General features: G+C 59.6%; 1 protein-coding gene across 8 annotated transcripts in view; it reads left to right on the forward strand.

The window, feature by feature from the left end:
* Window positions 1–26,325, forward strand: part of TNS3 (tensin 3) — a 201,825-nt gene that overhangs the window by 70,365 nt on the left and 105,135 nt on the right. For 3 of the 8 annotated variants that reach the window (XM_059170656.1, XM_059170650.1, XM_059170653.1), the window contains 3 exons: window positions 1,003–1,041; window positions 24,141–24,193; window positions 25,634–25,805. In XM_059170656.1, the coding sequence (XP_059026639.1) occupies window positions 25,656–25,805 (150 nt within the window). In that variant the 5' untranslated portion in view covers window positions 1,003–1,041; window positions 24,141–24,193; window positions 25,634–25,655. Of the gene's footprint in view, window positions 1–881; window positions 899–1,002; window positions 1,042–8,942; window positions 9,193–17,854; window positions 17,977–24,140; window positions 24,194–25,633; window positions 25,806–26,325 lie in introns of those variants that run through there. The other 5 variants (XM_059170657.1, XM_059170652.1, XM_059170654.1 and 2 more) reach the window with 4 other exon arrangements.

A 26,325-nucleotide genomic window follows, 5' to 3' on the forward strand; every position in this document is an offset into this window, starting at 1 on the left:
GGATGCTGGCCACTGGGTCAGCAGTGCTGGGCTGTGCGTGGCGGGGGGGGGGGGTGCTGGTGCCAGGGGACAGGGCCCTGCCCCAGCGAGCATATGAGTCAGCTTCCGCCCGAGCCATGTGTGTCCCGGACGAACGAATGACCATGTGTCATGTTCCCTGAGGAGTTTCGGAAGATAAGCAGCAGTTATAGATAGTTCGCTTGGTGGGAAGAGCCAAGGTCATGCTGCCACCCACTCCAGGCCACAGGGACAGTTAGCCCCCTGGGGGGGTCTCTCCCGTCCCGTGCATGTTTGTACTTTGAGGATGGGTGTGCGGGGTCCCTGGGAGAACAGCGGGACCCTGCTGGCAGTTGCCGGGATCCTGGCTTCCCAGGACCGCACGAGGCCGGCGTGGTGCCGTCAGTCACCCACTGATAGCCCACCCTTTCTGTCCAGGGATGGTCCGTGCTCCCAGAGTGTGGGAGACTGCCCCATGTGGCCGGTTCAGAGCACCCACGTGCTTCCTACCTCCCCCGCTCAGATGAGGAGGCCGAACCCCGGAGCCACTCATCTGCTTTCTGTCCCACTGTGGAAAAAGTTCTAGAAAAGGTGGTCCACTCTGTAAGGAGTACCGGCACTGGGTGGGTGGTGGGGGTGGCCTGAAGACCACCGGGGGGGGCCCCATCTCCTTGTCGTGGCCGGGAAGGGCTCCAGCTAGCTCCCAAGTTCCTAGCCTGGGAGGCCACTGTTCTTTGAAGTCGAAGAGGAAATTCTTACATGAGTGTAGGGCACGTCTCAGGGGGAGGCTCCAGGGTTTGCAGGAGATTCTGTGAAAGGAGCTGGATTGCATGAAAGTGAAGAAAAATCTGGATTCTTGTATCCGCAGGCCTTGTCTGTCTGATGCTGGAGCTCTGCGGCCGTGAGTGGGGACAGACAGGGACGGCTCTGGGGTCGCACCTGAGTGGACCTCGGGTGGCGTTTTCCCGGGAGCCTGTCTGCTTACTCTGTGTCTTCTCATCGTAGGTGGTGACTCGCCGCTGCACACAGGTGTACCTGGGACAGGTGAGTCCTCGCTGTATCCCGGGGGTCCTGGCTTGTCACGTGGGACTGTCTTTGTTTTGATGTGGGGCCCTTCTTGGGGCTGTTAGGTTCCCTCTGGACCTCACACAGGACCCGCTTCACTCCCAGAGCCTGTGCATGGACCTCGGGCCTCTGGTACTCGCCCATGCACGCCTTCCTTAGTGACCAGAGCCATGACTGCCTTTCACATCCCCCACATTGGGCGTCCCTGTGCTTGGCCTGGGTTTCTTCCTCTGGGACAGAAGATGTCTCAGTCCATTGTCTTAGGGGTCGAATGAAGGCTACAAGATGCCCGTGTTGCAAGGCATCTGTGCCTGTCTTGGTGCCGTGGTGACCATGTGGCAGGGCATCTGTGTGTGTCATGGTATCGTGGTGGCCGTGTGCAGTGTGGTTCCGTGTTGGCCGTGTTGCGGGGTGTCTGTGTGTGTCATGGTCCTGTGGTGGCCGTGTTGTGGGATGTCTATGTGTATCATGGTGCTCGGGCCATGTGGAGTGTGGCCGTGGTGACCGTGTCGTGGGGTGTCCGTGTGGAGGTTGGTCTCACGAGCACCGTCCCCAAGCAGGCCTTGCTCGTGGACAGGAAGGTGGCCACCGGGTTTGGATGGCAAGTGCCCTTTGGCCAGTCCATGCATCCCTGGGCCCCATGTCCTCTGTGTGCTCATGGTCCTCCCACGCCATGCTCTGTGTCTGGTGCTTGTGGTGACTCATCAGTCCTCAGGCGTGGGAGCTGCGGCCTCCTTCCTGTCCACCTCAGGCTGTCGGCTCCGAGCCATGAGCTGCCCCTTTCTGCACTTTCCTCCCGTCCGACCTTGCCGCCGTCTGCTTCCTCCATCTCTGGGGCCTGTCCCCAAGGGGGAGTCACCAGCTCTGCAGGTGTCCCGGTGCCAGCAGCCCTTCCAAGAGGTTCTGGAAGAGCCTCATCTTGGCTCCTTCCCACGGTGAGCTGCTGGCTCTGTTCTGGGAAGCAGACTGGCGTGGCACCGATGGACTGTGCTGGCTGGACCTGGCCGCATCAGGGGGCTGACGTGATGACCTGACCTCTGCCAGGGCAGCTGTCTACTGGCCAGCAGTGCTTCTGGGACCATGTGGGACGCTGGCGAGACAGGAGGGCAGACAGCTCCGTGGGGGTCATCGTGCTCAGAACACGTGGCCGTCTCCTTGATGGCCATTGTTCTTGAACTTCTCTGGTGCCTAGCCACCTTCTGCTTATTGCAGGGGCTTAAGTACCTGGTGGGTGAGGCCGGGTCCATCCTCAGACCAAAACCGCAGGCAGCGGGTCCTGGAGGCAAACCTCCCTTTGCAAATGTTAGCTTAGCTGATGAGACGTGCATGTGCGCTGAGTTTCCCCCGGGGGCCGGCATAGACGGGAAACCAGGATACTGGGTGTGCACTTTGTCCTCGAGGGAAGCAGGGACCAGCAGAGAATGGGTGCATCGGGGGGAGTCACGCAGGGTGTAGGCTGCAGCTGGGGGCTCGTCCTGAGCCGCCGCTGCCCTGCAGACGCCCCACCTGCACCCACCAGGTGTCTGAGGGGGAAGTCATGTGCCGCTCGGAGGGCAGCCTCGTCAGGACCTTTGGCTTTCTCTGGCTCTGCTCGTTGGTATGGCGTTGAGGGTAGAGAAGCACTACCATGGCTTTGTTGTGTGTTAGCTTCCCGCCGAGATGGCCCGTGTGGGGCAGGGTCTGCTGGCTCATGACCGGGAGGCTCTGGGGTGTCCCCAGGTGGCAGATCCCTTGTGACGGGGGCCGAGCTGTGCCTCTGTGCTCATCGTTTCTGCAGATGCCCGTGGGCATGCGTGTCAGCCACATGTGCTCGTGTGCACACCCAGGTGCAGAGCTCAGTAGCGATCATGAGCACGGGGCCAGCGCCAGGCCGGGCTCCAGCCAGGTCACGATACCTGCAGACCCGCGTGACCTCACATGGGGCCCTCTTGTGTCTGCGCCTCACTTCCCTCCGCTGTGTGTGGGGATATGGCCACGTCCCCGGCGGGCGCCGTGTGGGACAGATGGAGTAGCGCGTGGGAAGTCTGGGCACTGGCTGTGGCTCGTGGGAAAGGCACCGGGTGCGGGCCAGCCTTCTCCCTGGTTGGGCAAACGCGAGGGGGGCAGTGCCGGTCTCCCGGTGCCCGCGGCCTCTGCTGGTCTGTTTGGTTTGACCATTGTTCTCTGGCTGTCTGGTAGGGGAGAACCGGTTTGGTCGGTTCCCAGACGTACCATCTGCTCCGTGAGGGTGAAGGAGCCGGGACAGATGCGTAGAGGACCTGTTCTTCCGGAGCCCCCTGGGACACAGGGAGGGTGCCCCAGCTGGCAGGGGCTGGCCCGCCTCATGGAGGGCCGGGCGTGCCTCACGGCAATGACTGACGCTCCAGGCAGAGCGCCGTTGCTGCCTCAGTCTTGTCCTGCAAGGACTGTGTCTGTCCAGGAGGGCGGGGTCACACCGGTGCAGGAGCAGACCTGCAGGTCCCCCGGGTGCACATGTGGCTTTCCCTGGGACACCCTTCAGTCCAGCAGGTGTGGACGCCCCAGGGGCCAGTGTTCCCGGACAGCACCCAGCAGCGTTGGCCGAGGGACGGCCCGAGCAGCCAGTGCGGCGGCCCTGCGTTGGAGAAGTTCACTCCTCCGAGCAGCCTCCGTCCTTGCGAGAGGCCGTGTCCCCGCCTGGTGGTGGCTGGGGGTGCGGGCGCTCCGGGCGGTGCCAGAGCCCGCTGGGAGCACAGGTGCGAGCCCTCACCTGGCTGCCAGTGCGCACACCTGGATTGTTTTTGCTTGGCTGTTATGGGTCCTCCCGCTGGAGGAGACAAGGTATAGAGTCGCTCTTGAAATTTGAGTAGGCAGTTGGGTAGCTCTGCGGCTGTGCTCTTTGTTCAAGGGAGGCACGGACAATGGGTGGTTTCTGTTGCAGGTGACATGAGGTGTCAGGTTACAGAGACGGAGGCTGGAGTTTGCAGCCTGGGTCCTTGTTCGATGCACCTGCGGGGGCGCGTGGGTGTGTTGGGACCTTGTTCAGCATGATTTGTGTAAATACGCGGTTGGGGGAAGCGGTCCCAAGTGGTGAGGTTCATGCGGGGACAGTGTGACTGTTGACAGGTGCCGCTGAGCAAACGGTGTCCTTGTCATATTCCTTACTGGGGGCCATGCGGGGATCTCCCCAAAGCGATTGGTTATCTCGGAAAGACTGCCCGCCGAATTGGACACTTGGAAGCTTGAGATAGATGGAAAGGCACCCCCATTAATGGTGCTCTTTTACCTGCAGAATTAGGTAGTGACGGCAAAGTTCAGGCTACCCACCTGTCAAATATTGGGAGGGCAGCTTTGCCCAGAAGGTTCACTGGAGTGCCTGGAGAGCTCGGCCTCTGGCGCCGGCTCTAGTCCAGGCCACGACAGCCACCGTGCGAATTTCTTGTCCTCGTTAAGTGCAGGTCTTTGGTTGCGTGCAGATTATTCCTGCCACGGACTGTTCCCATGCTGCGGGACACGTCAGAACACAGACGCAGATCTGCCCCAGCACATCAGGGTCTTAGCCGAGTGATAGCTTCTGTTTCTGGAAGTCACAGACCCTGGGAGCATGTGCACCCACAGCTGTGTCTGCACCCACGGCTGGCCCGCCAGGGTCTGTGCATCTCACGTGAGCATCCTTCACCTTGTCCCAAGGACATTCCCTTGCTTCAGGCAACAGAGACATGCAAACATCCTTGTTCTGTAATCCTCTGATCTTCAGGAAGCTGGGAAAGTCTCTGGAGTCCTGCCAGATGGTAGTCGAGCCTTCGGTTTGCTCAAGTTTATCACCTCTGGTTTTGGTAAAAGGCAAGTGAGACCCAGAAATAAAAACACTCAATGCTGCTTTTTCAGACGTTCACCTTGACACTTGAGTGATCTAAGAGTCACGTCTGGTTCTGCAGTGGGGCAGTGGGGCATCAGAGGAGCCCGTTTTAAAGGGACATGTCGAGTGGATGGTGTAAGGGAAGCCGAGGCTCGGTGAGCACACCAGGGATCCGGCAAGGTTGAAGCCAGCCCTTGTGTCCTCATCCTCTCTCTGTGGCTGCTGGAGTGCCAGCCATTGCACATCAGAGCCTCGGGCCGCCTGACCCTAGTGGTGCCTCAGTGCCTGTACCTGGCTCTGTCTTCTCAGCAAGCATGGAGGTGGAGGGTCCTGGTGTTAGTACTTGAGGCAGAGTGGGGAGTGTTCAAGAAACACTGAACGTACCCAGTGTTCCCCAGGTTTCCCATGGCCCCAATTTGGATTCAGGCTGGGCTCCCGTGCTGGGGCAGTGCTGGTCGCTGCTGTGCTTCCCTCGGCCCTCAGGGTCCTTCGTGAAGGTTGGGGTCTGAATTAATGTGTGTGGGGCCCCGGGTGACAGCACTGGAAGCCAGGATCCCAAACTCTGCTCAGACTCCCTTTCCTTTAACTGTGTATTTTACCCCTTTTGGCAACCTGCTCTTGAAGGGAGCAGAGAAAGTATGGATGGGGGCAGCCCAGGGGCCACTTTCATGCACAGATCCCAGTGGGCTTCCGAGACAAGGCAGGGGTTCACGGTGGAGGGGAGCACAGATGGGGAGGGGGCTCTTGTAGGGTGGGTGTGAGGACCCGTGTCCCCCCCACTTCTTGTCTGCCAGGAACCTGGGATGTGGCTGAGTTGGGAATAGGGATGCAGGGAGGTCAGGCTGCACGCGTGTCCTCGTGAGCAGACCAGAGGATGCAGATGCACGGGGGACTGGCTTAGGGACAGGAGGCAGCGTCTGGAGAGGTCTTTCTGGCCCAGAGCCCGAAGGGGCTGGTGAAATGCTTCCCAAGGACATGTGACCCTGCAGCCTTTGGGTCTGTCTGAGTGGCTGCCCAGGGGAGCAGTGTGTGGGGTCCCTCCCTCCACCTCTTTGAGGTCACTTAGCATGACCTCCACCCCCGGCACTTCTGGGACGGGTTCAGCCACAGACCTGGGTGGGGCCCTCCTGGGGGCTCAAGTGCACTCAGGGTAGCTCTCTGGGGCTGGCTGTAACCCTCTGGGCCCTGCCACAGACCTCACAGGCAGGACAGACATTGCAGACTTGCAGAGGAATAGGGCAGGCTGTTTGTGGAAGTCGAAGGAGAGGGTGCTTGGGGATCGGGCAGGGTTGGGAGCCCAGGGCCCCCGGAGCTTTCCGGGGAAAGCCTTTGAAGCCCATGCCACTGACCGGCTGTGTGTGTCAGGGGGACCCTCTTTCGCTGACCTCTGCCCCAGGCCTCTGTCTGCAGCTACTGGCAGGACCGCTCCTGGGGCTGGCTCCAAAACCTGGTGCGTAGGTAGTTTTCTCCGGAAATCCGGGGCACCGCCCCTCCCCATTCTAATCACAGGCCAGACTTGGTCCCACTCGCTTTGATTTCACCGTTCCCTCCTGCACCTAAAATAACATCCGGGCCTTGGCCTTTTCAACCTTGGCAGGGAGAGATTGCCTGCGTTTCTGGAAAAGGTCGCCTGGTGTGCGGCTCCCATGTGGGAGCCCCAGGGGGCAAACAGGAGCTTTGGTTCACAGACACTCTGAGAAAGGCACAGTCCTCCGTGAATTAAGAAAAAAAAACAACAACAAAAAACCCGACTGTGTTGAGCTTCAACCCAGCATGCCTGGATTGGAAGCAGGGCCCAGCTAGATGTTGCGGTGGGCCTGGCCACAGGTAGAGGGAGGCAGGGCAGGGGACACAGTGGCCTGGTGTCAGCTTATGTCCACCGGGAGCTTGGGGTCTGGCTAATGGTTAGCACCCGTGCTGGCCGCAGCTGGTCACACCGGGAGAGGCTGGCCCGCAGCTGTTCTGTGCACCGTGAGATCCAGGTGTCCCATGGCACGTCTGCGGCCAGCGGCGTGGTGCACTCGGGCTCAGAGCTGCCAGTCCCTGGGTCTCTGACTGCATGGTGGGCTTGGGGCTGCTGCTCAGGGTTGACTGGGGCACTCGGTGGCTGGGGCGCCCCCCAGCCGGCACTCATGGATGATAGACAGCTTTTTCCAGTGAATGAATGTCCCCAGGTCCCAAGGCTGGAATCTGCCATGGAGAAGAAGTTTCTGGTCGTGGGTCAATTTTTTTTTTTTCCCGATGGTGTGGACTCTATAGCAGTCATGGGTTGTGAATGTGGGGATGACGCTTGATGGTGGCAGGTATGTGGGAATTGGGGGGAATCACAGCTCCCTGTGGAAGGCGAGGGTGAGCGCTAATTTTTTTCAACACCGTGAGCTGGGACGGAGTTTGGGTCAGGAGGGTCAGGAGGGTCAAGGTTGGGAGGGACACTGTTGTGATGGGGCGTCTGTGGCCTGGGTGCATTTTCACCTGCAAGAGGGATCATTTTTAAAAGAAAATACACACGACGGCATCCTGCCCCCCTCCCTGGGTCCCTGAAGAAATCAAAGTCTGTGCAGAAAGGGGACCCTGGCTGCCAGTTTGGGGGGTCCAGGGTTCTGAAATCCGATTCCTCCCCAGGTTCTCCGTGGCCCGGAGTCCCCACCTCCTGTTTTCTTATCGGCACCTGTGGGTGTCGGGCCGGCTGGTATGGAATCTGGGATGTTCTGGCCTCACTTGGAGAGTCTCTCTAGAGAGCCAGGGGCCTCGGGCTGGTTTTTCCTCGGGTGTCCCCAAGTGCCTCTGAACTTTTGGAGGTCTCCCCATCCGTTCGAGGCGCACCCTGCACGTAGGCAGAAGCCAGCCAGGCAGTGGGGCAGTGGGTCCTGACCATCAGAAGCCAGGCCCACTCCAGCCTCGTCACTGAGCTCAGGTCCTCCTCCTCTCCCTGGGGACACTTAGAGCAGCCTTGTTAGCCACGGTTATTTCCCCTCAAGCATCAGGAAACAATTCTGCAAGGGCACCTGGTAGGGCTTGGTCGGTGCAGCCTCTGCCTTCAGCTCAGGTCGTGATCTCAGGGGCCTGGGATCGAGTCCCGCATCGGGCTCCTTGCTCATTGGGGGCCTGCTTCCCCCTTTCCCTCTACCCCTCTGCCGTGTTTGTACTCTCTCTCTCTCGATCTCAGATAAATAAATAAATAAATAAAAGATTTTTTTTTTTTTAAAGCTTTTATTTATTAATTTGACAGAGAGAAATCACAAGTAGACGGAGAGGCAGCCAGAGAGAGAGAGAGAGATAGGGAAGCAGGCTCCCTGCTGAGCAGAGAGCCTGATTCGGGACTCGATCCCAGGACCCTGAGATCATGACCCGAGCCGAAGGCAGCGGCCCAACCCACTGAGCCACCCAGGCGCCCCGAAAAGATTTTTTTTTTTTTTAAAGGCAACAATGTTGTAAAAGAAAAGGGAGTTTTGTCCTTGGCAGAAACCGTGTCCCTATCTGGAGGGCCCCCCGTACAGAGAGAATAAGGAAAGTCCCGTGGGGGCTGCCTGGGCTCCTTCCACTTTGGGGAGAGGTTTCTCTAGCTGGCGGTGGTGACCGGGCACCGTCCCCATGCTGGCCCTGCGCCAGTGTGTCCCGCGGGGTGGCAAGCACGGTGCCCGTCCTCGGAACTGAGTGGGGTCTTGGATGGTAGATGGTTGAGAACCAGTGCAGATACGGGCCCGAGTCCCGTTGTGAGGACTGTCCGCTTTGTGATTTGGGGCTCAGACATCGCTTTCTGATCTCTGCACCAGACTTTAAATGAAGCACCTACTTAATAACGACAAAAAAATAAATAAAAACATAAAAACTCAATCCAGATCCGAAACTTCATTCATTGCCTTTGAGGGTTAGGGTTAGGGAACGACTCATCCTGAAAAATCAGTAAATAAAGAGAAACAAGCTTTTGACCTCCTTCTCTTACACAACCTGTCCTCAGGGTTAAAAATAGACGAAGAGGGAAAGTTCCGAGTAAGGAGGAGTTCTGGCCGGCAAATGCCAAGAAAGGGAAAGAGTTAAAATGTGCCAAACTGCAGACTGTAAGTAACCGAACGACCGTGACCCTCTGTAACCTCCTGGGTCGCAGAAGGAAGCTGGTCGAGTCACATGCCTCCTTTGGGGAAGTTGGCTGTGTGTGTAGCCCTCATGGGAGGCCAGAAATCAGACCAGAACCACCCTGAGTGCAGACCCATCCACGGCTTCCAGGAGGCATGGGGCCTGGGCCCCGTGGACGCGTTCCAAGGGGTCAGCGAGTTCCGAGGGCACGGGGCGGAGAGCGTGTCGGTCATCTCCAGGTACGCTGCGGGAGGAGGAAGGATCTCTGTGGCTTTGGAACGGAAGAGATGTCAGATAAACACTGTCAGACTCTACCTGGAACTTAATCCCAACAATCTGACTGTAAAAAAAAAAAAAGACAAAAACAAACTCAAACTTGTAAACAGGGAAATTTGACCATGGAGTCGCGATATGGGGGTATTAAGGAATCCCCCCCGTTTATGGTACTGGTATTGTGTTGGTGTCATTTTAGAACGTGGTTTCTCTTCCAAGGAGGCCTGCTGACGTGTTTACAGAGGGGCCATGTGGTGTGTGGGGCTCATGCCGCAACAGTCCAGGCAGGGACACGGTGGGCGTCGGGGAGCCGGGGACATCCGGACCTTGGAGCTAGGTCCGGATGCCGGTAAAGTGGGAGCACGGAGCTCAGGGCTTATGACCAGCCTGCCAGCGGTTCCCGGGTTTTCCATGAGCTGATGGCCCAGGCTTGCCCGAGTGTCTTCCCTGTGGCGTTCTGGATGGACGGTGGACATCTGGAGAGACCAGTCCACAGGGTGATGTGTTTGGCTGAAAACCTGCTGAGTCCATCAGCACAGGACACGGGGTTGACACAGTGTTTTCTGGACAGAGGCGTTTGCTTCATTTCTGCCTCCCCACCGGGGGTGGGAGCGCTGGAAGAGAAGGTGTCTTGACCTTCGTCAAGCGAGGAGGAAGGGCCCCAAGGGTTAGCGCCCTCCAAGAGCGTCAGGCGTCCTCCGCATACAGAGACGGGTCACACGCTTAAAAATACTACCAGACTGGACTGTGGTTGTGATTCTTTACGAAACATTACAGTGGCAGATTCGTGTGCTCCGGCGGAGGGCGGGGGGGGGGCGTTAGAATGGGGAGGTTTTCCCAAGGTTTCTTGCGTGAACCCGAGATGAATGATTGACAGGTTCCTATCGATTCAGGAGCCGTCCAGCCTCCTTATGTGGGGGTTTTGTGTGTGCACATCTGCGACCTTGCTAAAACGTGTGGGTCACCCCCAATCCGCTGTCCCTGTGCATCCGTGATCTCTCACGGACACACGTGGGACCCGCCGGGCACGTGCGCAGCTGAGGCAGACCCACTCCCCGTGAACCACTGTCCTTCCCGAGGCATGTGCAGGGACACACAGCTTTGCACGGCTGTGCTTCTTGCTGGTGGGTTCATTTGGGAATGGCACCACGTACGCATGGGTGAGTCTAGTGCTCTAAGCTCAGGGAGATGCCCGGCCAGCATGCACAGTGACGGTGAGAATCTCAGGACCCACGACAGCAAGACTCGAGCGCACTGATAAGGTGTTGACTGTGGGTCCTCAGGCTGCTTCGTTGTCGCGTCAGTGCCCAAGAACTCCCTTTACCCCTGACTTGCCCATCAGAGAGCGTGGACCCCAGCCCACGTTCGCCGCCTCCCCGTGAGCCTGTGATGGACCGTTCCTGCGGCGTTTTGGGGTACCAGGGAATGGGGAGGAGTTCATCCATTATGGTGCTATGGGACGCGAGCCCCAGCCCTGCCGGGCACACTAGCTGCGTGCCCCACCATGTCCAGCCTGATCCTCTGCTCTGTCTTGGCAAAGTGGGGATGGGAGGGTCCCAGTCCAGTGGGATGCCATGCGGCCGTGGGAGGACGGCGCTGAGGCTGCCCCGGGCTGGACTCAGTGTGGCCCCGTGCTGCCGTGACCCTGTGTCATTCTCCCTAGGATGGTGACAGTCACGTGTCACATGCTGTCCACCTGCTTCTCAGTCAGCTTGTCTTTTTAAATAGTTTGAGATTTGGGCTGTCTTGCCCAGTCCTTAAGTGTCTGCCTTCAGCTCAGGTCATGATCCCGGGGTCCTGGGATCGAGCCCCGCATCGGGCTCTTTGCTCAGCAGGGAGCCTGCTTCTCCATCTGCCTGCTGCTCCCCCTGCTTGTGCTCCCCCTGTCTCTCGGACAAAGAATTCTTAAAAAGATAAAATTAATAGAAAGTTCAGGATTTATAGGTGGTTGTTAAATCGAAATATGGACTTGTGGGATCCTAAGCCATACTTGCTTTTACGTTTGCTTGCATCTGAAACGGACGGCCATGTCCGTTGGTCTCGGGGCTGGGGTTCCCCTGTTCTACTTTGGCAGACTGTGTGCCCACAGCGAAACAGCTAAAATTCCCTGTGTGGCCGCCCCAGAGTGTTGTGAAACCTTAATGGAATGGCTGTCCGCAGCTGTGCTCTGGGTTTGCCCCGTCCTGCAGCCGTCCTGCGGGGTGGGGAGGAGCAGGTCTCTGGGGCCGCGCCGTCCCAAGACACGGACCTGCCTTCCGAGCCACAGCAGATCTCTGGCGTCTTAGGCTCACGTGGTGTCGGCTTGTGTGCTATCTTCAGCTGTGAGGTGACGGCCACCAGTGCCTCTGGCCAGAACAGGCTTGGGAGCGGACATAGTGGGTGCCCAGTCCGTGTCCCGTCCACATGTCCATGTCCACCCACGTGCAGGGTGACAGAGGATGGGGGCAGGATTGGAGGTGCATGTGCAAGCCCCCGACCGGGGGCAGTGGGTGGCAGGCATCAGCGTTCTAGACCAACACGGGTGTCCAGCCAGTAGAGCAGCTGGGGATGACTTTATTTATTTAAACAATTTAAATTCTCTTTCTTATGGAAATAGAGTCATCGACGTGCCGTGTCGTATTGGTTTCAGGTGTAGAGTGACATAGCGGGTCTCTGCGTTACGTGCGCCGTGCTTGCCGTGATGACTGTGGTCACTGTCACCTCACCACTGACTGCATTCCCTGTTTTGTGGCCTTTATCCTGGGACTTGTTCGCTCCATCGCTGGAAGCCTCGGACTCCCCCTCCCCTGCGCCCGTTTGCCCGGCCCCTCTGCCCCCTCCCTTTGGGCGCCCATCCGGGTCTTCTCTGTACTTACGGGTCTGCTTCTGCTTTTCGTTTATGTGTTTGTTTTGTTTTTTAGATTCCTCGTGTAAATGAGGTCCTGTGGTGTTTGTCTTTCTTTGTCTGAGTCATTTCGCTCAGCGTAATACCCTCGAGGTCTGTCCGTGTCGCCACAAGTGACAGGACTTCATTCTTCTGTCACCGAGTGACGTCTCGCTCTGTGTGTGTGTGTGTGTGTGTGTGTGCACGCGTGCGCGCCTCTCTATCTGCTTATCCGTCGGGGGCGCTCTGTATCTCAGCTGATGTACAGGGTGCTGCAAGAAACATAGGGCTGTATCTGGGTTTTCACATGAGTGTTTTGCTGCGTCTAATAAGAGGTTCATGTCCAAAACATACGAAGAACAGCTTAACACCAAAAAAACCAAATAATTTCATTAAAAAATGGGCCAATGACCGGAATACACGTTTTCCCTAAGAAGCCACCCAGAGCGGGGGACGAGACAGGAGAAGATGTGCGACATGACTCATCGTCAGGGAAGTGCAAATCCCGACCACGAGGAGCTGGGACCTCCCACCTGTCAGAAGGCGAGTGTCAGAGGCAAGAAATGGCAGGTGCCGGCGAGGATGCGGAGAAAGGGGAGCCCCCTGCACTGTTGGTGGGAACGCAGGCAGGTGCGGCCACTTGAGAAAACAGTGTGGCGGGTCCTCAGAAGATGACAGATGGAAACACTGGGGGATCAGTAGTGACACGACTGGATCTTCACCCCAAGATGTGATCTTGTTCATTTGGTTCCTAGAGGGCAAGACAGGATTCCAGCCCAAACAAGCAAACCTCTGGAGGCTCTCACTGTGGCTCCAACCAAGACTCCCCCACCAGTTGCATTTGACACAAATCTGCCTTTTCTTTCTCTTTTTTAGAGAGGGCGGGAGGGGCAGAGGGAAGGGGAGAACCTCAGGCAGGCTCCACGTTGAGTGCAGAACCCGTGGTGGGACTCAGTCTCACGAAACCAAGGGTCGAGTGCTCAACCGACCGAGTGCCTGGAGCCCCGCGTCTGTCGTTCCTGGAGCGCAGTCCTTGCTGTCCCGCACATGACCCCACACTCAGTCTCACACTTCCCACCAGCCCTCGTTGCAGATCTGTCCCTCTGTGTTGTTTGGCTCTGTCATTTATGGGGTTCGGGGGTGTGGTAAGTGCTGGGAAAGGTGGGGCTTGAGGTCGGCTGTTCCGGGAGGCATCGTGGGGGTTGCTGGGTCTAACCTGCAGGCTCCCTGATGCCCAGTCTTACTCCCACGACCCCTGCTACAGCGCTGGCCTGAGCTGCGCTGGAGGTCCTCGTGGAGGACCTCCCTTGGCACCTGACCCCGCCCCCCACGCTTTGCTCCTCCTTGTCCTGCTCTGATATTTTGCATTTTTGTAGGTCTCCCCCAGCACATTACGTTTCTCGTGCACACTGTTTTCCCCACCTTTTTAACCGGCAGTCAGAAAGGGGAGTCGGCCTCTTGTGCAGGGGCCCAGGTACCCTTCTGAGCAGGAGACCATTTCCACCCCACACCGGGGCTTCTCGGGCCATCTGGGCAGACTCAGTCAGCCCACACTTGCTGCAGGGAGAGGCAAAGCCAGGAAGGAGCAGGGGGACCCGGAGCCACGGCGGGCCAACATCTCGGTCCTCACACGTGCATTTAGGGAAGACACCGGAGCTGCAGGTGCTGTCCGTGTGCGTCCCAGCCGCTCGGGAGGTCCCTGCTGTCTCTCTCGTCAGGGATTTAGCATCCTGGAGGCACTTGACCTCTGCCCCAACCTCTGATGCAGGGATGCATCCACAGGAGCCCCGAGGCACGTCCCTCTTCTCCCTTTCCCGCTCCTGGGGACACGGTCTTCCCTCTTCCGGCACCCCGGATCCCTCTTCAGGCTTGCCAGGGCAATTCCATTCTGGTCCGCTCCTCGCCTTGTGGACCTCTGTCCCCTCTGTCACAGGTGTGTGAGGTCCCGGAGGCTACAGCATGCGTTCCAGGAGACGGGTTTCAGGGAGTTCTCCCCATGAGTCCCAAAGCAAATTGCGCTTGCTGGTGGCTATCCCGAGGCAGCCAGTAAGGATGCTGAGGCGTTGTAGACTGTAGGATGTTTATCAAAGCCCCGTCTGCGGGAGACAGACATTGGGGCCCAAACAACGTTCAGGCACATGGGAAATCGCGCTCCAGCTCAAAACTTGCCGGCACGCGGCTGTGGAAAGTTGTGGGAGAAAATTTGGGAATTTTATTGTGCTATATCATAAACTTTCAGACCCAGCCCATGCTGGACGTCCAGCCTCCCGGACCGTAGAAAGGAGAGAAGAGAGACCGGCTTGTGTAGGAGGCATTGCAGGTCTAAACCCGGCCAGTGGCCCATTCATTCGGTGTTCCTGGGTTGAAACTCCAGAGTCCAGAAAACCGGGGGGTGGGGGACTCCTGGGGCTGGTGAAGCTGTGCTGTGCATGGGCAGAGGTCCCGGCGAGTGTCCCGTCTGTGTGCCCCTGTGGGTCCCTCAGCAGGGACAGCTGGCCTCAGGCCCCAGGGTAGCCATGGCTTTCACCGATGAGCCCTGTGACCTTGGTCAGGCCAGGTCAGGCAGGTGCCAGGAGCGTTATTTCCTCACAGGGAAGGAGACAGCATCTCGGGGAGGCGCTACTAGTGCATGTGAATGCTGTCCAGTGCGTCCCGTTCCGCACGCGGTCAGTAGGATGGCGCTATTTGGGGTAGGCTCTGTGGATACGGTCGGTCCCAGGAAACTTCTTCCCTGGTTTTATGTGTTTTGGGTCCAGCACCGTGTCATCCTTTTGGTGTTGTGTCCGGCTCTTAACTGTCGGAGGATAACCCGAATGAAGTCTCCTTAGTGTGGGAGCCGTATGGTTAGAACAGCTGGCAGGGTGTTTCGGGGCGGGCTTGTCTGTGGCCGGGCTCCCAGGAGCTCACTCAGGGCTCAGGACTGCCATGGCTGAATGTCTTCCCCTGCTCACAGAGGAGGACCCGAGGGGACAAGCTGTGCCAGTGTCGCCAGGACGTCCTGTCTGAGGAGATGAGTTGGGGTTGGAGCCCGGTTTCTCCTGCCGAAGGCGCTTTCCCGGGTCCTCATGCTGAAGTGACCAGACAGCGGCAGAGGCACCATTGTGGGTGGTGATAGAGCCCAGTGGGCTGTGTCCTCTGAGTCATGGCTGTGTCCAGTGGGCTCTGTCCTGTGGATCATGGACTGTTTCCAGTGGGCCGTGTCCTGTGGGCCATGTCCTGTGGGCTGTTCCCTGTGGACTCTATCCAATGGGTCATGTGCTGTGGGCCTGTCCTGTGGGCCATGTCCGGTGGGCTGTGCTGTATGTGGCTTGCCCATGTGCTGCCACGGTGCAGGTCCGTGGACCCCCCACTCTGTCTCTGCACCATGTCCCTCCTCAGCAGTGGGACCAGGTACTCGCTCTGATCCTCTTGGTGCCCAGCACCCCTGCCCGGCCTCAGCAGCTGCTGCACTCCTTCCCCTGCCCCCTGGCCTCCGTGGACAGCTCCGTGGACAGCTCCATGGACAGCTCCGTGGCGAGAAGAGGACCTGCTAATCAAGCGGGTGCTTATCGAGGGCAGACCTGATGCCAGGGAGCGGGATCTCACCTGAGGTTTCTGTGTTGGGTCATGTTCTGCGACTGCTCCCACGGGCAGCTGGGCACGGAGGATTCCAGAGGTGCAGTGTCCGTGGGCGTTCTGGAGTATGGCCCTGGCTTGCCGTGCGCGCCAGGCTCTGTGGTGCTAGCGTCCTCTGCCCTGCCTGACACTGTCACTGTCCTCGCACGTGGGGGACGCGTGCACCCCACGCCTGACGGAGTGGCTCCCCCTCCCCACCGTCATTCCAGTCCACAGCGCATGCGCCCGCCTTTGGTCAATCTTGGTGCAGCTGCCACGAACCCACCTTAAGAACACATTTGATCCTGTCACCCCTCCTCGGACACCCCTGCAGGGCTCCTCCTGTCCCAGAAATGCTCTGACCGGCTTCGGGCTCCCGGAGCCCCGACCGCAGGACCCCCACTTCTCTTGGCCTCCAGGCCAGTCCTCCCCAGGCACTCCTGGCTCCTCCTGGCCCGGCTCCAGTCTGGAAGGCCCACCCTTTCTGCCGTTGGATGGCGCTCCCATCCCACAGCCCATCAGGGACGCTGCTGTCACCGCTGTGTGCTGCTGTCACCACTGTGCTATTCTGTTGCACTTCCAGGCCTGTCACCCAGCCCCGCTGGGAACTGTGGGGCTCAGCGTGCCAGGTGGTCCCGAGTAGTGGGGCCTGGTTCGGATAGAGCGCGTGTGTCCGACGCTGGCCGGGCAGGATGCCCACTGGGTCGTCCTGGGCATGTGTGAGGACAGACGGGGCTGAGGGACTGACCCGGTCCATCTGCCAGCAGTCAGATGCACCAGGATGGTCATCCTGGGGACCCCTATGGTGCCCTTCTTGCTGTGGGGAAGCTATGGTCCTAGATTGTCTCTGCTGGGCTGCACAGTGGGCGCATTGGGCCCCCTTCCCAGGACCGTGAGCCCTGCACCCTGGGAACTGGGTGGGGTGGGGGGGGCCTCCCTCTTGGTCTACACTTGTCAGCCTTTGAGGGTCTCATAGGCTCAGAGCCGGCTCCCCCATGGGGCCGTCCGTGGTGGGAGGCCTGTGCCCTGGGGCAGGGCTGGGACAGGTGCTCCAGGAGTGAGAAGTGCAGTCTGTCTCTGGTCTGCTGACCAGACAGGTGAAGAGAGGGCTGCCCCACGCTGTCCCTCGGGATGCCCCACCATCCCACAGGAGCTAGGCCACCCGAAACAGAGACCCCGGCCGTGGGCTCCAGGGCTCCCCGCACGTTGGGGCAGGAAGGAGACCCCACGTGACGCCCTCGGCAGCAGGGCCCCCAGCCCTGGTGTCGGGGACAGGATTGTGGGGGCCCAGCGCGACCCACCACGCCCTCCCCCTATCCTTTTAATAAGGAGATATGTTCTCGTGATGAAGTGATTAAAATGAAAGCATCTGCGTGTGTGGGGCATCCTTGTCTGTGAGCCCACGTGGGTGTCCCTCTGAGTGTAAGGAATGGGACTGGATGTTTGACAGTGAAATCCGGCCGGTTGCCAGTGTAGACCGTGGTGGTGGGGGACGGCCTTGTGCTATGGGCCCTTCCGCTCCTGACTCCGAGTGGCACGTGACCTTGGTCCCTCCAGCCTCAGATAGGCCGGAGCCTGTCGCACCACCTGACATCTGTCCAGCTCTTCTCTCTCTCTGCTTTGGCCTCCGGGAGACTTGGAGCCCAAGGGGCATGTGTGTTAGGAGCGAGCCCACTCCTCTTCTGGTCCAGTGACGCACTTTGACCTTGTTTTTGTGTTTGCTTTGTGGTTTCGTGAGCATGGTAAGGGGCAGAGGAACGTGGTGGGAGTGAGTAGGGCGGGCACTGGTACCTGTCGGGTTCAGGGTGCTGGCCGGCGACCTGTCCACCCAGCAGTCAGTCCGTGGTGGGTTGGTCTCCAGGTGGTGGTGGGGGGTTCCTTAGACACAGGAGACCCCTCGTTGTGTCCCTGTGTCGACCACCCCTAGGTAGGGGGCGGGTGTTGGTTCCTGAGGACAGGGCCCCCGCCTGGTGAGGCCTGTCCTGCTGGCCGTGGGCCCTGTGGGACCTTGGAAGGGCCAGCCCTGGGCCGGGCAGCGGTGTCTGTGCCCTGCGAGCAGGCATGCGTGCTGCCGCTGTGGGCTGGGCGTGCCTGCCGGCTCGGGCACCGCTGCCCTTGGGACCTCCCCAGCCCTGGTGGGGCGGGCGCTGTCCCACCTGCTCTCGGCCCCACCACCCCCCTCGGCCATGCGCTCGGGGAGGGCGCAGGACTCCAAGCAGGGAAGGGGTGAGGTGGTGGGAGGGAGCTGCTTCTGGAAGGAAGGAGAAGCCACAGCCGGCCCCTCAGCAGCACGGTAAGTTCCACCCGGAGGGCTCTGTGGGGCCCCCACCGCGGGCTGCCGCGTGCTCTTGGCACGGGGTCGGTCCCTGACGCCCCTCCTCCGTTTGCTCATGTCCTTGCTCTGCAGCAAAGGGGCCGTAAAAGTTGCACGTGGGACTGTGGCAGCTGCTTCCTAGGCTGCCCCTGCTGGGGAGCCCAGACGTGGGTGAGAGCTTGGTTCCCCACCCTGGGTTCCTCACCCCCGCCCCGCCCCAGGGGCCTCCTTCCTCCCTGCCACGGGCCTTTCCCGGCGTCCTCTGAGTCCTTGGTGACAAATATCCACAGATAAAATCTCAGACTGAGCACGACCTTGCTTCTCATAGAGGAGCATGGGGACCAAGGGACGCTGTTGTCATTTCCTAGCGTGAGCCTGGTATGTCTGTCCTAGAGAGGTCACAGGAGCTGCGGCTAGGGGTCGAGAGCGTTAAGGGAAGTTCAAGGTGGGCGCTCCTGATAATGACTTTGTTTCTGGCTGCATCCTTCTGGAAGGGAGAAGTGTCTGTCTGGCTGTGCGTCTGGCTGTGTGTCTGTCTGGCTGGCTTTGGACAGGTTGCTTGTTAGAGCCTTGCTCCTCTGCTGGGACGGATGGTGCCATGGTTGTGCTGGCCACTGTGTTCGTGTGGACTCCCGCAGGTGCTGCCTCGTGGGGTCAATCTCCCCCGCCCCCCCTGCCTGGCGCCCGAATGCGTGTCTCATGTTTATTTAGAGCTCGTGTTTGGTCAGCTGCTGTTCCTAGTCCCTACGCGTACTTCCTTACTGAATCCCGCTGACCCTCCACTTTCCAGAGGAGGAAACTGAGTCACGGAGGGCTGCCTCAGTCTCTCCAAGGTCGGGCAGCCCGGGGAACTGCAGAACTGGCGTTGGACCCGGGCCTCGGAGCGAAAAGCCTGTGACCCCTGCAGCCCGCCTGCTGGGCCGTGAGTGAGTGACGTGACCTTCAGGTGTGGAGCCGAACATGGCCGGTGGTGGCCTTTGAAAAAGGCTTTTCATTTATTTTTCCGTTTGCCCATGTGGCGTGCTTCTGCGGGTGCCTCCTTCCCGAGGGCACAGCCGGCCTACTCCCTGCCCCACCACAGCCCGCGAGCCCTGCTTCCTTGTAAATCTGGCTTCAGTTACGCAATTGGCCCTTTTGTTCTTTTTTACGAAACTGTTCCTGCCACGAGTTTCAGGGCCCGTCAGTCAGCCTGGCGGGGTGCAGCACCCAGGCCTGGGCTCCGCGGACCCTGGCGGCCTCCCTGCACTTCCCACCTTGCGGGGGGGGGGGGGGGCTTTCTTTGGTCTATCCTCAAGAGCCAGAGAGGGTGAGAGGAGGCGGGAAGCAGGGGTGCAGGCAACCTTTCATCTCTAGCCCCTGGTGCCGCCCTCCCTTCCATGTGAGCAGGAGCAAGGGTGAGCTCCCCCCAGTGGGCTCAGAGGCCCGCCTGGCCGCGGACACCCTGCCTCAGGTCCCTGTCTTTGGGGACGGGGATGCTCCTGTGAGTCTGTGCACAGGGTGGTCATGTGACTCGCGGGGCGGTGGGCACACTGTTAGTGGGGGACCCCGTCTGGGAGCAGAACGCACATCGGACCGGTCTGGGGAGCTGTGCTGTTCCAGAGCCTTCTTTGGTCTCCGAGATCTGTGCTTCCCCACACGGGTCTGCTGGGGACAGTCTCTTTCCCCCAATGTCATCGATCCCCTGTGTTATGACTTTGCCAAGGAGGACATACTTACTACCTTCCACTCTGCTACTCTTTTAGGTGATGAGTCTGCTCAAGCCTGGTACGTTGGGTTTTGTTATCCTAAGGAGAAAGCTAAGTAGGTACTACGTACTTAGTACCAAAACACAGAAGCAGTAGCTCTAGCTCTACCATGGCTGGATCATCTGTTGGGCGCGGTGAAGTTAGTGGTTGGCTTATTCCCTCCTTCCTCGGCACGCTGCGCTCTCCGCCTGCTCCTGGGGACAGGATGTGTCCCCAGAGGATGAGCGGAATGTGGGAGTCAGCGCCCTTGCGGGTCTTCGTGGCGGGGGCACAGAGCATGGACAGGAATGCCTGCCGTCAGTTGTGTTTGTACGGCTGAGATCTGGGCCCTTGCAGGATATGTCAGGGGTTGCTTTGCTGGGAAAGCAACATGTGAGTGGAGAGGTCTAGGATTAATAGAAGCTAACCAGGTGAGGCTGGCCTAAGTGGGTGGGGAGTGTTTCAGACCTGTAGAGCATGTGCAAAGGTCCTGGAGCAGGAGGGATGGAGTGTGCTGGTGGGACTGGAAGGAGGGCTGTGGGGCAGGGGTGGAGAGGGGGAGGTGTCCGCCCTTTGCCCACAGTGGTGGGATATGGGGGCACAGCACCAGCATTGGCTCCCGTCCACCTGAACGACTGGTGCCCACGCCAGCCCATTGCGTAGGGGCAGGCCCCTCCCTGCAGACATGGGGACACTGCCCAGGGCGTGAGTCTTGTTAGGCAGGTCTGCTCCATCCTGGTTTGCCAGAGAACACGCGGGAATCGCAGATGCTAATGATGTATTTGCTCCTCGCCGGCCCTGCTCTGCCCCACATGCCGCTGCAGAGGGCTTGCTGCACCTAGCAGCCCATTTCATGAATAAGGAGCCCGAGGTGCCTGCCCAAGGTCACAGAGCAGGAGCCTCAGAGTCCTTGCATGGTCCTGCGGTCACAGCCGCCCAGAAGGGTGTGCTGTGGTGTTGGGGGCTTGCTGTCAGCGTCCTCCCTCTGCCTTCCTGCCTGGGGCTCGCGTGTCCTCACTGCCCCCGGAGCCGGGTCCTTCTGTACGCCTGCCAGGTGGTCCTCCGTGCTCTGCCCGCCATGAGACATGGGTGCAGACGTTTGCCCAACAACATCCATTTTCCTGGAAGCCCGTGTGAGCGATCTGACCTGTGGCTCTGACGCCATGCTGGGAGAGCCACACGTCGTGTCTTTTAGCCCGGACTGTGGTCCCTTTAGTTGGGAATGCAGTGGCCTGACCCCAGTGCCTTGTGGGTTCTTTCCTGAGGCTCAGGCCTATGGAACATTCGTCTTGTGCCACACGGCCCAATTTCGGGCGTCCCCCGAGCTGCAGACCCAGGGGTGCCCCTGGGGAGGAGGATGGGGTGACGGGCTCCCTGCCATCCTGCTCATCAGGTCCCCTACAAGACCAGTGATCAGTCCCACAGCGGGCAGGGCTCTGGGTCCTGGTTGCAGCCCCAGCCTCCCTTCCATGGGCCTGTCCTCTTAGAAGGGGGCCCGGTTATGAGCCGCGAAGCCGTGGTTTCCCAGGGATGTGTGGGCAGCGTACCCAGGTGTTCTGGAGTTACCCACTGGGTATGAGAACGGTGCCCTGAGGATGGGGTCCTGTAGGGTGGGGTTCTGGAGGACGGGGCACTGTGGGGGTTGGGGTTTTGGAGGACGGGGTTCTAGAGGATGGGCCCTGCATGCCAGCACCTCCTGGTCCCTTACCCCCAGGTGAGGTAGGGGTTGGGATTCCTGTGCTAGAAAGACAAGGAGTGTGGCAGAGGCTGGGCCGGGTGAAGGACCTGGTCACGATCACGGGGTGCCCAGTGGCAGAGCCTGTGTTGTCCGAGGAGCCACATCCCTTGACAAGGCCTGGACCGGCTCCTCCCAAGAACAGGCACTGGGCCTGCTTTCCGCCCCGGGGGAACCGACTCGGAAGTGAGCCCCAGGCTCAGTGGGCCTCCCTTCATAAGACAGTTGTGTCCGCATGCAGATCTCCCCACCGGTCCCTGTCCCCTCCTGTCCCCTCCTGAAATATGGGCGTGGACCCAAGTCATCGGCTTGGGTGATGGGGGCGTTGGAAAGATATTTGTGCTCTACTCACACACTCATGTGCCCCCCTCCGGTCCCTGTCTCCTCCTGAAATATGGGCGTGGGCTGGTGTCCCACGGCTGCAAAATTGGTCTTGCTGTGCTTGTTTCTTATATAAAATCACACCATTAGCCGAGGAAATGAGGATCGGAAATTGCAAAAGTGTGTTGAGCAAGGAGCCCCCCTGGGCTGACGGGACGAGTCCTTACCAGGTGGGATGTCCACTTTGCTGCTTGCCGCTGCGTCCTGGACCCCGGAGGCTTCCCCAGATGGCCAGGGAGGCTGGTGACGTCACAGGGGCCCAGGACCGCTTTGGGGGCCAGCAGAAGAGCTCCTTTTCAGAGACACGGCAGGGGGGAGGGGCAGTGCAGGCTTTGTGGTTGGCCTGGTGCAGGTGTAACCTTGGCCCCAGATTTCACGGGCACCCCCCGCCCCTGCCCTCGGGTTTCTAGGGCCTTTTGGAGTTGCAGGCTGCGATAAGCGCGTGCCAACGTGGCCGGGGGTGAAGGAGGCGGGGTCAGGCTGAGGCAGGTGGGTACCCGACGCACGTACAGGAAGCACCTGTTGTCTCTGCACACGTGGTGAGGTGCCTGAAGAGTGGTGTGTCCTCGGAAGTCTTCCCAGGGAGGCAGGCAGGCCGCTGTCTTCTTGCAGAAGCCCCACGAGAAACATGCAGCTCAGGAGGCCTGGGGCCTCCCAGATGAGGCTAGGGCGTAGGGTTCTGGGGAGCACGGGAGACTTTTAGTAAGTTGGTTTCTGGGTCATTCCTAAGCCACGAACTGTGCCCGTCATCCACTTGGGTGATGGGGATGTTGGAAAGGCATCTGTGCTCTGCGCACACACTCACGTGCGTGGACCGTGTCTGCTGGTTCTCAGTCCGTGTGCCTCTGTTCTGTCTAACTCAGCCTCAGGCACAGCCGAGTGATGGCAGGTAGGCAGTGACGGGAGGGTAGGCGGACCCTGCCTTCCCATCTCACTCTGTGTGTGTGTGCGGGTGCACGCGCGAGTGTGTGGGTGTGTTCAGCAGTCTACCTTTCATGCACGTATCTGTGCGTCTGTGTCCTCTCATCTGTCTGCCATCCATCCGTTGCCAAGGGATGTGGGTGGGGATTCTTGGGGGCGCTGGCTGGAACCCAGCCAGCAGGCCTCAGGGCTGCTTTGGGGAGAGTGGGTCCAGCCTCCCTGACCTCCTGGGGGGCCACTGTCCTATGCCGTTCATGGTCCAGGCACTGAGGGAGCGGGCTCTGTCAGCCCCCAGACTCATCTGTAAGGGGACATGTAGGAGAGGCACGCACCCACCAGGGACAGCCAGCGGGCAAGCTCTCTAAGTGTCCTGTGCACAGAGGAGGGTACCCTCTGGGTCCCGTCTCTGCCTGGGGTCCCGGATCACGTCCTCGGGTTTGCCTTTGGCTTAGGCACGGCTTGGTGTGACTTCTGGGGCGCGCCATCTCCATTCCTGAAGGGGCCTCGGGAGTCTTCCTTGGCATCTTCCTTTCGTTCTGGAACCAGGCTGAGCCAGGTGCCCAGTGACGCGCTGGTGATGTTGGGTGTCTGAGCCTGTGCTGGGGCCGACAGGGAGCAGGAAGAGGTCTGTGAGATCTGGGTGTCCTGCCACGCCTGTTCCCAGCATCACCCGCCTTCTGGCAGGCACCCTGGCTGGTCCGCAGAGCGGAGCTGGAACTCGCATCAGGCCCAAGAGAGGAGCTGCCGCATCGTGGGAAGGGCTCTCCCGCCTCTGCCGTCTTGGGCAAAGCCTTGCACACCACCTGAGCCTTGGTTTCCCCACTTCTGGAATGGGGGAGGGGATTCCTACTTCTGCGGTTGCCGGGTGTGTCTCCTGAAATGCTGTTTGCACCGCCAGCGTGTCGCGTTAACACACATGCACACAGAAGGGTCGTGGAAGTTATAAACTCCGCACAAGCTGAGGGTTTCCCCTACTGAAAGGCTTCTTAAACCGTAGACATACTCACTACTTTTTTTTCCCAAGTAAATACTAGTGGCTAAGTTAATGGTAACCGTGACCTTGGTTGAGTACCACTTGTATACGGATGGGGACCGGCACACACCTCTGCCGAGGGCCGCTTGCCTGGGGCTGCAGGTGGGTCCGTCTCCCCATGAATCCCACTGGGGGTTCAGGGAGCGGGTGGCTGGGAGTTTGCAGCCCCCGGGCTGCGATCCCCTGATGTGCCAGAGACCCTCCCGGGCCTTAAGATGAGCCTGCGGTCACCACATTGACTTCCCACCTGTGTCTCGACTAGGACGGGCCATGTCCTTCCCTCTCGGCAGACTGCGGGCTGCAGGCTGGGGACGGGGACCAAGAATGACCAGTGCTTTGTCGTTTGCAGGCTCCGGGGGCTTCTGCACCATCCGCTGCTCTCTGCCGTGCCAGACCGTCCAGGTGAGTGGCCAGCGCCGTACGTAGCTCACCCACTTGTGCCCGCCTGGGGTCAGACCTGACAGGGAGCCCCTGAGCTTGGTGTTACTTTATTCTGTGGTCATCATCCTTCTGGTTTTGTTCTGTTTTTTACTTCAGGAAGATGTTCAAAGGTGTTTCGCATCGAGTCTTTCTTTATCGACTTTGTTTTTCGGGACTCAGCCTCCCAGCCCTAAAGCCCAGATCGCGGGAAAGCGATTCTTTCCAGACATGGCTGTGGCTTCATTGTGCTCGTGCCCTCTGGGGGCGTTCCTGGGCGGAGCCCGGCCTGTGCAGGGAACTCTGCTGGCCTGCGCCCCTGCAGGTGCTTGCCGGGGTGGCCACAGCCTGCGCTCCACCAGGGGCTGTTCCTCAGGAGCTGCGGTTGGTGGAAAATCTGCATTATGACTTTTCAGATCAGTGTTTCAAACACCTGGTTCATTTTTTGAAAGTAATCAGAACTCTCTTGCATCCCTCTGTGGTGCATAAGGTAGAGAGAACAAAAATCTCCGCAATCGTCTGCCTCCTGATGTGAATAAATCAGCTTTGAAAATCAAGTTTATGATCTGGGGTCTGGTGATGTTCCTTGTTTTAGGTCTGATAATGACCTTGTAGGTATTTCTAAAAAGTGTCTATCTTCTAGAAAGAAATGCTAACGTATTTATACATGAAGTTGTGGAGCATCCGGGATTTCTTTAAAGCAGAAAGCTGGCAGAGGTAGCAGGGGCGTGGGGGGGCACGTGGGGTCATTTGGAAGTCGGATGATGGGTATGTTAGTGGTTTGTGAAGTGGTTTTGTATGTTTCTGAATTTTTCCAAAGTCAGGAGAGAAACACAGAGGAAAGAGGCGGTAATATATAGGCGACAGCCGCAGACCCCCAGAGCTCCTGGGCTCTGGGCCCAAACCCGCGTCCTGTGTGTGTCCTGTGTCTCCCCGTGGTTTTGCTGTGGGGCATCACCCCGTTGGGGTTGACCTGGCATCTCCTCGCCAACCACCCTCAGCCCTGGGGGCCTGTCCTCCGGGAGGAGGAGGAGGAGGAAGATGGGAGGTGGGGGAGGAGGGGCGGCTCTCGAGCGTGGTCCGCACAGCTCCGTCCTGTGATGCAGGTGCAGCAGGGGCGCTGTGGGCAGGAGGCCCCATCGTGGCCTCACCAGGCCCTCCGCTCTGTAGGATGGGAGCACGTGGCAGTCCTGCTCTCTACCCTCTTGCTTCCGCGCCCCTGCCCTCCCACCTGCTGTGCTCCCCACCCCCGCCCCCAGCACCTGGGCGTCCTCAGCAGAGAGCCGCGCACAGCCATGCTTGCACGGAAGAGGACACGTGGGCTCCTGTGTGAGCTGTGTGTGCAGAGGCCGACCCGTCCGCTGCTCTGGGGACTGGCCTCGCTCCTGACCCTGCTCCTGACCCTGCTCCTGGCCCTGCTCCTAGGCCCGCGGGGCTGAGCTGCACCATGGAGGACGGACGCGAGCTGGACCTCACCTACATCACCGAGCGCATCATCGCTGTGTCCTTCCCCGCCGGCTGCTCCGAGGAGTCCTACCTGCGCGGCCTGCAGGAGGTGACGCAGATGCTGAGGTCCAAGCACGGGGACAACTACCTGGTGAGTGCGGGAGGACACTGAGCAGGAGGATGGGGGAGCCAGGGAGTGCGGGGACAGTCAGGGGACACAGAGCACCGTACTTGGGGAGACACTGAGTTACCGGAAATATGAAGAGGTACCGAGTGTCTCGGGGTGGCTGCTAAGCCCGTGGGGGGACGTGGTTCCACACCTCCGTGCATCTGGTCCTCCGGGCACCCGGTTTCACGGAGGTGCTCTGGGACTCCCTCCCGCCGGGCCTCTTGTATGTCGTGTCACCTGCTGCGCCTGCCTGTGGCGGCTGCTCCTGGGCGCCTGAGGGTGGGCAGCACCCCTGCTATGGCCGGTGTTCAGCATCAGACAGACCCCTCAGCTCCAGTGGTGTCCAAGCATCCAGCATCCCTGGTGTCAAAGCCCAGCCTTTCCCTCCTGTTGGCCTGAACCATGAGGACAGAGGGTGGGGTCCTGGAAGCCGCTGTGCCCTGGGGACCCATGTGACCTGGTAAGAGGGAGCCCCCAAAGAAGTGTGGGCCAGAGTCCCGTG

Source organism: Mustela lutreola, chromosome 4, assembly GCF_030435805.1.
Source record: "Mustela lutreola isolate mMusLut2 chromosome 4, mMusLut2.pri, whole genome shotgun sequence".
Lineage (NCBI taxonomy): Eukaryota > Metazoa > Chordata > Mammalia > Carnivora > Mustelidae > Mustela > Mustela lutreola.